The sequence below is a fragment of the Microtus pennsylvanicus genome, chromosome 1 (assembly GCF_037038515.1).
Source record: "Microtus pennsylvanicus isolate mMicPen1 chromosome 1, mMicPen1.hap1, whole genome shotgun sequence".
NCBI lineage: Eukaryota > Metazoa > Chordata > Mammalia > Rodentia > Cricetidae > Microtus > Microtus pennsylvanicus.
In genome coordinates, this window is record NC_134579.1 from 139,333,978 (window position 1) to 139,346,776 (window position 12,799).

Genomic DNA, 12,799 nt, shown 5'->3' on the forward strand with positions numbered 1-12,799 from the left:
ACCGCATGAGAACTACAATGAGAACTACAATGACAACTCAGGAAACTGGCACAGGAAAGGGGCAGGGTCTGAAGGACTCTAGAGGTCAAAGAGTAGAGGACAGGGGTCAGGGAGGAGTCAGATCTGGAGAGAGGACGGAATGAGTGGGGATTAGGTGTACCTCAGGAGTAAAGCACTTGTCTAGAATCCACAAATGAGAGGTTGGAGGGGGCACAAGGATAGAGCCCCTGCCTAGAATCCCCCAGTGAGGGGCTGGGGTGTGACTCAGTGGTAGAGCCCCTGCCTAGAATCCCCCAGTGAGGGGCTGGGGGTGGGACTCAGTGGTAGAGCCCCTGCCTAGAATCTCCCCAGTGAGGGGCTGGGGTGTGGCTCAGTGGTAGAGCCCCTGCCTAGAATCCCCCAGTGAGGGGCTGGGGGTGGGACTCAGTGGTAGAGCCTCTGCCTAGAATCCCCCAGTGAGGGGCTGGGGGTGGAACTCAGTGGTAGAACATTTGCTAGAATGCACAAGGTCCTGGCTTCCCTCCTACTATCTTCCAAAAGAAGACTATAGAAATCATATCAGGGCCTGGGACCAAATATTAGAGTCTGGTAGGTTCAAGGTGATGTCCAAAGTTAAAGCCAGGAGTTCAGGTCAGGATCAAGTGACTTAAGATTTTGTCACTTAAGACTTGGAAAGCCCAGAGGATCTGAAGCCAGAGCCTAGGAATAGAGAAGGATCCTAGATACTCACGCTGCCTCCAGGCACTCCAGTCCGGTCCCACAGGAGAGTGAGCTCGCTGTGCCCAGGGCCTGCCGAGCCATTGAGCTGGCCTCGGATCTCCACGGCATACTTGTGGCCTCGCCCAGGTAGTGGGAAGAGGCGAGCAGAGCCAGGGCGCTGCAGACGCCGTGTCTCCTTCTCTTGTTGAGCCACCCAGCGCCCCACCTCCTCCTGCAGTGGGGTGAGCAACAGACAGGACCTCACACCTCTCCACTCTCCTTCAAACCACCAATCCTCCCTTCTGAGGACACCAGCTCTTTCTTCTTCAACTTCGAGAAGCTGCCATCCTCCCCACAACCCACCTCCTCCTCCTCAGGGGAATCTCATTTGTCACTCAAACCTTCCCCATCCTTCCAAGAATCTTCCCAAATTCTGCTCACAAATGAAAACCCCATCTTCCTTTAAGGATATACCCCATGTCTGAATGCTCCCCACTGTCCCCCAGAACCCTGACATCACCACAGATGCCTCAAATCACACTCAAGACCATATTTACCAAAAATCACCTCAGGATATTCTAGAATCCCTCACCATGTTCTCAGTGTCTGGGCCTTTGGCCATCCGGGCCAGGACATGGAGGCGTTGGGCCCGAGCCCACACAGCCACATCCTCAGCCCCAGGGCCTCCTGGCCCTCCTGGCAGCAGAGGGTGGATGAAGCCTCGGTAGACCAAGGATACATCTGTCTCCGGGCTGGGTGTCAAGGTGATAGTTGTACTTCGGACAATGGAGACCTGTACCATTGGAGATGGGGTGTGTATGTAAGTACCTCTCTGGACCATCACTAAGTACCCACACCCCTCAGGCCAGACCAGTACCAGAGAAGACAGGACAAATCACCCTCATCAATGAGAAACTGAGACAGGGCACTGAATTTAGGCAGCTTGCCCATTATCCCTCTAGAAAAAGTGTCAAGACCAAATTCAGACAGTACAAACAGTTTCTACCTGGACCCCCAAGCCAACCTCTTCTTCAGGTCATAGCAAAACTCAAAAGACTAAGGGGCCAGAAAGATGCCTGGGGGGTAAAGGTGGCTGCCATGCAAGCACAGAGACCTGAGTTTGGTCCCCAGAACCTATATAACGTAGAAGAAAACAGTCATCTCCACAAAGCTGTCCTCTCTTGGGAGACAGAAGCAGGCAGCTAGTTGTGAGTTCAGAGCCAACCTGGCCTACCTAGGGATTCTAGGCTATCCAGGGCTACATAGTAAGAACCTATCCCAAACAAAAACAACACAAAAAACATGCCCTTTAAACTTGAAGGCTGGACCCTTTGGCATCTTTGTCCTCAGTTCCCTGCTCTCTCACCAGCCCTTCCAAGGCTAGGCCCAGCATTCCTAGTAACGACACAGCACACAGGGTGTGAATCTGTAACAGCAGAACAGAACAACCCAAGTACTCATCACGAGACTATTTATGTAACTCACAGGACCTGGACTTGTTGGACCACACCTATAAACCCAGTACTTGGGAGACTTAGGCAGAAGGACAGAGGCCAGCCAGGACTACACAGCTAGACCTTCTCCCAAAAGCAATAATTAAATAAGTCCATACAAGTATAGCATTTAAATATAAACAGAATATTATATAACCATCCAAAATAAGAAGAGTGAGCTGGCACTGTGGCAGAGGCTTGTGACTCCTTTCCTCGGGAGGTGGAGGAAGGCAGATCCGCCTCAGGCACACAGAAAGCCCAAGGCCTGTCTAGGCTCCTCAGGAAGGGAAAAGGGGGCACATGGGAACGCGTGCCTTACAGTGCCAGTTCTTCAGAAGGCAGCCAAGGGAGGATCACGTGAGCCTGGGCTACCAAGGCCGGCCTGGGAAACATATCAAGACTCTGTCTCAAAAGAAATACCAACTAACGAAAAAGAGTGGAAGTATTTCCTAAGTTCTGTTATGGGAAGGCCTACTTGGATATATTAAGACAACGCAGGCTGAGTCTGGAGGCAGAGGCAAGAGCATCACCACGACCTTGTTTGCTGTGGTGGCTCATGACTGTCAACGACACAGGATTCACCATCCAGGAGACAAATCTCCGAGCATGCGTGTGAGGGAACAGAGGTGGAAAGACACACTCAAAACGTGAGTGATGCCAGCGGAAACAAAACCGGAAAGCGAGCTGAGTTGCATAATTCGCCTCATCACTGCCTCGCATTCTGGTCACCATGCCTTCTCCACCAATGTGGAATGAAGTACTTTGGATTTTTGTTTTGTTTTTGAGACACAGTGTCACTATATAGGACAGGCTGACTTAGAATTCAAGACTCTTCTCTCTTGCCTTAGATTCCCAAGTGCTGGGATCACAGCTTGAAATCCAAGTGAAGTTACAGCACTTCACTTGGTTACAGTGAAACAGAAACAGTTACAGGAAGGGTTAACGTCTGGCTTGGTGGTGGTATGCATATTTAGCATGCACAAAGCCCTGGGTTCCATCCCCAGTACTGTCCCCCAAAGACTTATTTGAAAAGAAGCAACTCTAGGTTCATAACTGTCAACTTTATCCCTTGGCCCCCACCTTGTCAGGCTGAGAGGCGTTAGGGGGCTGCTGGAAGGTGAGCAGGTGCAGGCCAGGCAGGAAGCTCTGGGTGACACAGGCCTCCAGGGAAGTAACGAAGACAGGCGCTGGCCCCCACCAGCCCACGGTGCCTGAGATCTGCTCCCCTCGGCAGCGGGCCTGCTCTGAGAGAACAGAAGTGTGGGAGGCTGGAGGGTCAGTGTGAGGGACTCTGAGCCCCTCCCCCACTCCTATTGACACTCACCAGGCCTAGGAAGGCAGCTCTCATTGTGCACACACCAACCTAGGGCCCCGGGTCCCCGGGGAGGAGCTGTGGGGCTACTGAAGGCTAGACAAGCTTGGCAGTCACTTAGGAGGCGGCCTAGGCCCAGACAGCTGGCCGCTGGACACTGTAGGAAAGAGTAGAGTCAATGCATACTGTCCTCTGGAACTCAGGAGAGCTGAGAACTGTGGGTACATGGGCTGGCCAACAGGAAACTGGAGCAGGGATGGCCTATAGCAGCAGTTCTCAGCCTGTGGTCACAACCCCTTTGGGGGCTGAATGACCCTTTTACAAGGGTCACCTAGACCATCCCTGCATATTAGGTATTTATATTACAATTCCTAACAGTAGCAACACTACAGTTATGAAGAAGCAACTAATATACTTTATAGCTGGGGTCACCACAGCATGAGGAACTGTATTCAAGGGCCACAGTGTCAGGGAGGCTGAGAACCACAGCTCGACAGGAAACCAAGAACAAGGGCTCAGGTATCCAGGACCAGGTTCCTAAGGTCAAAGGGGCTCAGGGTTTAGGAGAGGTAAAGGCTCTGGATGGGTGAGGCAGGAGGCAGAAATGAGGACCTTAGAAGGCTGACCGTTTAGGCAGGGAGAGTTAAAGGCAGGCCTCTGTGATAGTAGACAGGGGGCCAGGGGCAGTCACTCACCGCTCCTGAGGAGGTCCCGGGAGGAGGGGCTGCTTGGCAAGCCCCCTGACACCAGCTACATTCCGGGTCTCGGGAGCAAACGCTATGGTCTGTGTACATGGAACAATAGTCCAAGTGGTACTGCAGAGACACGGGACACAGGAAGCAACACTGCTCTCAAAGACCTGGAGCTGTCTGCCAACTTTACCCCTGTGTTTGTCCCAGGTAATCCCTATCATTCAGTGCCTTAAGGACCCCAGCCCATTCTCCCTGAGCCCTGGGAAAGAAAACCTATACTACAGAACACCCTGTTCTTCCCACTGCTCTCCACTTCACCCCTCATCTGTAGAGACCATGCCACCTCCTCCCACAGCCCCCCTCTCCCTGTCATCCCAGCGCTCACATCCAAAGCAGGTGCCTGAAACACGAAGGGGGGCACCTTGTAGGCCATCAAGTCCCCACGAGGCCGGCCACTGTATCCCCCAGCCACCAGCAGGACACTGCCGCCAAGCACAGCTGCCACATGTGAGTAACGGCCACTAGGAGGTGCTGCTCGGCCTAGAATGCAGTCACAAGTTAAGACCTTCCCCAGCTTCTGCCTTCCAGATTCTCGCTCTTCCAACAGCCTAGCTAGACTATTGCTGTTTCCGCTCCTACCTAGCAAGGAAACCCTCCTGGCCTGCCTGGCTCAGCACTGGCTTATACTCTCCCTTCTCTCAGAAGCCCAATGCCCCTGTGCAAACTGTCTCAAAAAAAGCATGATCTTTGCAACAGACAAGGACTCAAATCACACATGAGTTTTTAGGCAGGAGACCCAACCTTGCCAAGTCCTGGTTTCTTTCAACATGAAAAGAACCACCTCTACCCTTGTGGAGCTCGGAGGACAGGAAGGGGAGCCCCAGAAGCTGAGGCCTTACCTGCCCACGTGACCCAGCAGCATAAGGCTCCCCTCTGGTGACTTCCCCGACATTCTGGGGAAAACCACGGTTTCCCATCCCCAGTCCAAAAGACCTGTACAGACAGAGCTGTTCCACCTCTCCTGGATGTGGGCCTTAGTTCAAATCTGCCAGTCAGAACTCAAAATGAGGAACCCAATTCCTGCAATTCCTAGGAAAGAGGAATCTTCTCCCTCTGGGTATTTTTGTTTTATCTTGCTTTGGTTTCTGGGTTCTTTCTATTTTTCTATTTATCTACGTGTCTGTCTATCTGAAATAGGGTCTCTCTGATGAGTCCTAGCTGTCCTGGAACTTGCTCTGTAGACCAGACTGGCCTTGAACTCAGAGATCTGCCTGTCTCTGCCTCCTAAGTGCTGGGATTAAAGGCATGTGCCACTACACTGGGCTTTTTTTTTTTTAGAGATTTATTTAATTGTATGTGCATTGGTTTTTGCCCGAATGAATGTCTGTGTGAGGGTGTCAAGTCCCCTGGAACAGTTTTGAGCTGTCATGTGGGTACTGGGAATTGAACTGCGGTCCTCTGAAGAATAGCCAGTTCTCTTAACCTCTTAGCCATCTCTCTAGCCCCTCCCCACTTTTGACACAGGATCTCCACCTGTAGCCCTGAGCTAGTCTCAAATCCAGCCTCCTGAATGATGGGATTACAGAGCCCTCTGAGAATGGGAAGCGAGTGATATAATTAAACAGTTATTGGGGACACCTACAAAAGGCAAGCAAGAGGCCACTGAGATTGTTCATCTCATAAAAGAGCCTGCCACCAAGTCTGGTAACCTGAGTTCAATGTTTGGGACCCACATGGTAGAAGGAGAGAACAAACTCCTGCAGGCTGTCAGGACCTCCACACATGTACTCTGGCCTGAACGCGCGCGCGCGCGCGCGCGCACACACACACACACACACACACACAAATAAAAAGACAAAACAAGTAGGAAGAGAAGGGATCCCAGCTGAGAACCAGAGAGAGAAATGGCCAAGGCCATCTATTACTGAGCACCCAGATCCAGCCCAGCCTGATGCTTTCACCAAAATGAACCAAGAAATGAACCTTTTCTGCTTTTAAAAAGTAAACCGAGGTGGTGCACACCTTTAGTCCCAGTACTTGGGAAGCAGACGCAGGTGGATCTTTGTGAGTTCAAGACCAGTCTGGTCTACAGAGTGAGTTCCAGGACAGGACAGACTACACAAAGAAATTGTCTCCAAAAAACAAACAAACAAAAATAAGGAATCCTGGAGACAACCTGTTGACCTCTCCACTGTGCGAATCATGCTTCACACATCATATCAGAACCCCATTTCTTCGTTGAGGACAATAAGGCGCAGGCATCAAGGCATGCTTTTGTGTAGATGCCTGTTTGAAGTGTTTGAAGTCAGCCAATGCGGCTCTACCTCCTGCCCACTACGACTATGAAATCACTCACCTTAGGAAGCAACTTAGGGCGCTACAAAATGGTAAACTCCCAACTAGACCCTTGGTTCTGGAGCTGGAAAGATGGCTCAGCTGGTAAAGTGCTTGCCTCAGAAGCATTAGGACTAGAGTTCAATACCCAGAACAGTCACAAAAATACCAGGCACGGCAGAACACCTATAATGCCAGCACTGTGGACGTGGACCAGGAGGGAGCCTAGGGCTCACTGGCTGGCCAGACTAGCCTAGCTGGTGAGCTCCAGGCCAAGGAGAGACCCTGACTCAGGTGGACTATTCCTGAGGACAATACCTGAGGTTGTCCTCTGGCCTCCACATGTGCACACTGCACATACACACACATTCACATATTTAAAAATAGAAAATAGAATCAAAGTTAAGTGCCCCTGCATCTGCTTCCTGGTCAAACACCACCACAACTCCCCCTACCCCCCCCCCCCACCCTGCTTTTCTCCAGAGGACTGAGGCAGCTCTTGCTAAAATTCAGAGACCTTCAAAAGCCTTCAGGCAGAGGAATGACTTACCCTCAGGGGTTCCTGGTGGGGCAAGCTCAGCCCCTGACACCCACTGGTGGCAACCAAGGTGGTAAAAGAAGATGCCATCTTCATAGCACTTTTCCTCCTGGTAATGGGTGTGCACATTGCCCCCTGAGAAAGGAGGAAAGGGCACAGCTTGCAAGCCTTGAGGGAGGGAGGACACCCATGTGGAGTCTCAGCTCAGGGAAGACTTGGGGGAGGGAGGACACCCGTGAGGAGTCTCAGCTCAGGGTGGGCTCAGGCAAACCTTGGGGGAGGGAGGGACATTCAGGCTGAGACTCAGCTCAGGACGACAGGTAGGCAGACATGATCAGGGAAATCGCCTCACCGTAGACCACCATGTAGTTTCCCAGAACACTGGCTGTGTGGAAGGCTCTCTCCCGTGGACCCTGGAGCCCATCCCGGCCCTTCAGCGTGGTCCACACACGCCGATCCACATGGAAGAGCTCAGTGGAGTTCACCCGCACGGAAAACCTACAGGGAAGAGACAGGCCAGGGCTCAGGGGAGGAAGGGCTTCCTTCCCTCCTCTGGCTTCACTCACTCAGGACAGAGACGACCATGACCCTTTCCCATCCTAAGCAGATATTCACTATGGGCAGGACCCAGGTCTGAGCAGGGTCTGGTACCTTCATAATCTGGCAAGAGCTGGACAACGGGCGGGTGAATGAGTGGGAGTGTGTGGGAAGCAACGGTCAGAGCCTGAGTAAAGGGTCAGAGCGTGTAAACAAGGGAGAGTGTGTAAATAAGTGAACAAAGGAATGATGAAAGAAAGAAGTGTCGAAGCTGGGCAGTGGTGGCACACCCCTTTAATCCCAGCACTCGGGAGGCAGAGGTAGGAGAATTTCTGAGTTTGAGGCCAGCCTGGCCTACAGAGCGAGTTCCAGGACAGGCTCCAAAGTTACAGAGAAATCCTGTCTCGAAAAACCAAAAAAAGGAGAAGGAGGAGGAGGAGGATTAAGGATGGCATGAGCACAGGAGTCTGTCACTGAGCAAAGACCTCTCAGGACTAAGGTCACCAGGGTGTTTGGCTGGTATGGCCCTGAAGCACAGGAGTACAGGACAGGTTACTCACCGGGCAGTGGAAGGCCGGTGTCCACCATGAACCAACAGGGTACGGGACGAGGCATGGAATACCATAGAGTGGCCAGTGGCAGCAGGTGGCCGCCCACCTGCTGGGATCACCTGCTCCCAATAGCCCCTGCTGGTGTGGTCCAGGCGGAAACGGAAGAGGCCAGAAGAAAACAGGTCATGCTGAGTGCGGCCACCGGACACATACAGCCAGATGTCGTCCACCAGAGCAGCTGCATGGCCGGCCAGGCCTGGGGGCCCAGAGGGACTGGAAGCAGGTGGAGCCAGAAGCTCCCAGTGGCCTCCACCCAAGGGGCTGAAGGCCCACACATCATTGGTGAGCAAGCCATTGGCCAGCTCACCACCCATCAGCACCAGGAAGCCAGCCCAGGCCACGGCTACATGAGAGTGCCGGGCAGCCTGTTGGGAAGAGACAAGGAGACAGAGATGGTGACATGTAGAAAGGGCCAGAGCAGAGAGACATAAAGACAGAAAAACAGACATGCAGAGAGGGACTAGGAGACAAGCCAAATACGGCAGTGACAGAGGCAAAAGGATCACGAGTTCAAGACCAGCCTGGGACATACAGTGAATTTGAGAGCAGACTAGGCTACATGAGACTCTGCTTCAAGCAGACAAATAAGCCAAACAAAAAGAGAAGAAGAAGGAAATAAAGAATAAGCAAACAGAAAGTCAGGCCTGGTGGCATGCACTTCTAATCTCAACACTTCTGAGGCTGAGGCAGGAAGACTGCCATGAATTCAAGGCCAGCCTGGGCTACATCAGCCTAAATCCTTAACTCAAAATAAAAGAAAGAAGGAGTCAGGAGGTAGTGGTGCATGCCTTTAATCCCAGCACTCGGGAGGCAGAGATAGGTGAAATCTCTCAGTTCGAAGCCAGCCTGGTTGGTCTACAGAGCAAATTCCGGGACAGCCAGGGCTATTACATAGAGAAACCCTATCTCAAAAAAGAAAAAAAGAAAGAAAAGAAAAAGAAAAAAGGAAGAAAGAAAGAAAGAAAGAAAGAAAGAAGGAGGAGGGAGAGGGGAGGGAGGGAGGGAGGAAGGGAGAGGGGAGGGAGGGAGGCATACAAACATGAGACACGAGAATAAAAACAGAGATGGTGACAGAGAAGCACCGTGAGAGAGTGAGGAGGCAGGAAGACAGAAATAGAAGAGAGCAACAGTGAGAAACAACCCCAGAGGAATGGAGACCAAGACAGAACAGGATACCAAGAAATCAGACAGAGGAAAAAAGGCAGATTGATAGAGACACACATACACTAGGTTTGGTAGTATATGTCTCCAATCCCAGTATGAGAAGAAGGAAAATCAGGGGTTCAAAGACACCCTGGGCTGTCCAAGACCCTGTCTCAAAAAAACGGAAGGGAAGTAGGCCAGCTGGCTGAGGGAAGGGGAAAGAAAAGAGGGGGCAAATGCGGAGAGGGAAGGAGAATAATAGCTATAGAAAGAAGGGGGAAGGGGCAAGATAAGGAATCTCCGAATGAGCAAAAACAGAAACAAGGAGGTAGCTGGTAGCAGGGTGAAGGGGTCATGGGTGGGCAGTTCCCCAGTCGGGGCAGAGGAGGGTTCGTACCGGAGCAGGACTCAGGTCCCAGGACTCCCAGGCGTTTGTGGAGAAGTTGTACAGGACAAGGTCGCCCAGGGCCTTGTTAAGGTCCTGGCCTGTAAATAAGAAAGTGCAGTCAACCCCGGGCACAGGCTGACAGCCTCCAGACCCTTCAAACACCCACTCCCCAGCTGCTCACCTCCAAAGACAGCCAGCAGCCCAGGTGGGGACAGGAAGGCACCGGCTGCCCCAATTCGCGCAGAGAAGGCAGGGTCCCCAGCACTCACATTGTGCCACCAGCCAGCCCCCTGGTTCTCCCACAAGTGCAGGTCACAGGCTCGTCCAAGGAATCCAGGCTCACAGCGGCATGGTCCCAGGGTCTGGGATGAAGGGGACAAAAAGGTAAAGAGAAAGAGACCGAGATATGGGCCTGGGAACATACAGAAAGAAACAGATTCAAGACAGCAAGGTAGAAAGAGAGACATAAAAGGAAAGAATGTTCAAAGAAACATTCAGAAAGAAGGGGACAAGCAAGGGGACAAAGGAAAGGAACAGGCGACACAAAGATACATCTCAAGGAAGACAAGGTGGGGCAGAACAGACAGACCCATGGAAAACGCAAGGACAGACAGAAGAGGACATGCTAGTGAGGTCTGGGCCGGCTGAGCTTAGATCTCAGAGGTTGAGGAAAGGAGGGTTCTAAACACAATACAGATCACAAGTTGGGGGTGTAGAGCTGAGGCGTAAGATTAGGGTGAAATGAAAGGAGTTCTGACAATGAGCCAGGTGTGGTCCAGAACTCAGGAGGCTGAGGGAGGAGGATCTCAAGTTTGAAGGCAGCCTAGTTACCAAATGAGAAGCTGTCTCAAAAACAATCAAACAAAAATCATGGCAGAAACCCAAAGCCAAACAGAGGATGGAGGTATTATTACTCCTAGGTGAAGGATGGCTGAAGATGAGCACAGAACCAGAACTGGGGTCTTGAAGGGAGAGGAGCAGGTGGAGGTGGGGTGGGGTTGAAGTCACAAGTCAGGGAAAGACCTGGAAGGAGAGGGGACTGGCTCCCAGAGCAGTGGGGAGGGGCGTGTCATGGTGAAACAAGGCCCCAGACGTGGCAAGTATGGTCACAGATCAGGATCCCAGGAAGGTTCAGTGGGGGACAGCTCACCGAGGCACAGGTGCCATGGCTGCCACAGTAGGCTGAGCATTCCTGCAGGCCACAGTCCAGACCTCCCCAGCCCGGCTCACAGACACACACTCCTGGTGACTTGCACTGTCCATGGTTCCGGCAGCCCCCAGGACACAGAGAGAAACGGAAGGAGGCGTTGAAACCCAGCAGGTTGTAGTTGGCATCGCTGAAAAGGTGGAGCAACATCTACAAGACAAGAGGACTGGGTACAACAGGTAGGCTGCACCCAGACAGTGGACACCCCCCTTCTCGGGAACCTACTGCCTTTCTTTGTCTGCCTCCTTTTGTTGTTTTTGAAAAAGAATCTCATCTAGCCCAGGCTGGCTTTGTGCCCATTATGTAGATGAAAATGACCTCCTATTTCTGATCCTCCTGTCTCTGCTTCCCCAGTACTGGCATTACAAGTGTGCGCAATCACACTCATTTTATGGGGTGCTGGGGATCAAACCCGGGGCTTTCTGAATGCTAAGCAAACACTACACCAACTGAGCCCCAGCCCTGCACTATGTTCTGTGTGTACGTGGAGGCCGTCTTTTCGTTGTTGTAGCTGCTTTGGGACAGGGTTTCACGATGGAGCCCGGGCTGGTCTCAAACTCTCAGCAATCCTTCTGCCTCAGCCTCGTAAGCACATAGATCACAGGAATGCACCACCAACCCCAGCATTCTGTCTTTTTCCACCTTCCACTGTGTCTTCTCTGATATCCTCTGACTGGCTTTTGTTGTCCCTTCTGATCTCTTCCTAGGTGTGTGCTCTTCCTCTCCCTCACGTTCCCAAGAGATCCTGTATTCCCACCACTAACCTTGCCTGAGGAAGCCTCAATGGGTGGGGGCCGGGTGCTCCCACTCAGACTAGCAAGCAGTGGGCCTTGGGGTGAGTCACCATCATACACAAACAGGTAGTCATAAGTACACTCCGTGTCCAGGAAAAGGAAGTCCAGCAGGATTCGATGCTGAGGGCTCGGGGCTGAGAAGTAAGCACAGGGAGACAAGTTCCAACACGCTCTGCAAGGACCCATGCAGCCACCCACTGACCCCAGCACACCTTATTCTGGACAGCGATGTGAGGGTTCCAGAGAGCTCCTGTCTCACACAGCTGAGACAGACAGAAGCCAGGAGCTCGGAGGAAGGGCAGGCAGCCTCGGCTCTGCTTTGGGGATGAACGGCCACCGTCAATCAACTTGAAGAAACTCACAAAGCCCTTCTCATCCACAGCACAGTGTTCCTGACACCAGACGAGGCCCTAGGCAGGCTGTGTCAAGAGAATCCTGCCCCCCACCAGCACAAAGAACTCACCTCAAAGTACCCCAGGGCCCCTGCCCCACCTGCAGAGACTCTGCCTCTGCTTACTTTGATACTACATGCACTCAAGAAAACTAGACAGCCAGTCATCAAATCTGGCCTTTGCTCCTCAATGGCTACTAGCTGTGTGCCCTTGGGCAAGCTGCTGCCCTCGAGGACGGTTTTCTCACAAGTAACAGAGCTGCTAAGACTGTGGTAGAGCCAAGGTCTCTCTCTTTTCTAAAAATAATAAAAAATAAAGATTGATTTATTTACTATGTATACAGTGTTCTGCCTCCACACCAGATCTCACTGTAGTTTCAAGCTACCATGTGGTTGCAGGAATTGAACTCAGAACCTCCAGAAGAACAGCCAGTGCTCTTAACCTCTGAGCCATCTCTCCAGTCGTGTTTTTTGTTTGTCTGTTTTCCTCTGTGTGGCCCTGGCTGTCCTGGAACTTGCTCTATAGACCAGGCTGGCCTTGAACTCAGAGATCCACCTGCCTCTGCCTCCCGTGTGCTGGGATTAAAGGCATGCGCCATCACTGCCTGGCATGTTTGTTTTTGAAACAGGGTCTCACTGTGCAGCCCTGGAACTCACTTT

The 12,799-nt window shown here is 52.1% G+C and overlaps 1 protein-coding gene across 1 annotated transcript in view; it reads right to left on the reverse strand.

The window, feature by feature from the left end:
- Positions 1-12,799, reverse strand: part of Megf8 (multiple EGF like domains 8) — a 47,999-nt gene that overhangs the window by 29,156 nt on the left and 6,044 nt on the right. The window contains exons 2-14 of the mRNA XM_075988554.1: positions 11,719-11,882; positions 10,898-11,104; positions 9,929-10,109; positions 9,757-9,845; positions 8,166-8,581; positions 7,421-7,566; positions 7,081-7,203; positions 4,582-4,736; positions 4,200-4,319; positions 3,517-3,661; positions 3,273-3,436; positions 1,292-1,492; positions 731-931 (exon numbers count right to left, since the gene is read on the reverse strand). Coding sequence (XP_075844669.1) covers positions 731-931; positions 1,292-1,492; positions 3,273-3,436; positions 3,517-3,661; positions 4,200-4,319; positions 4,582-4,736; positions 7,081-7,203; positions 7,421-7,566; positions 8,166-8,581; positions 9,757-9,845; positions 9,929-10,109; positions 10,898-11,104; positions 11,719-11,882 — 2,312 coding nt within the window. The remainder of the gene's footprint in view (positions 1-730; positions 932-1,291; positions 1,493-3,272; positions 3,437-3,516; positions 3,662-4,199; positions 4,320-4,581; positions 4,737-7,080; positions 7,204-7,420; positions 7,567-8,165; positions 8,582-9,756; positions 9,846-9,928; positions 10,110-10,897; positions 11,105-11,718; positions 11,883-12,799) is intronic.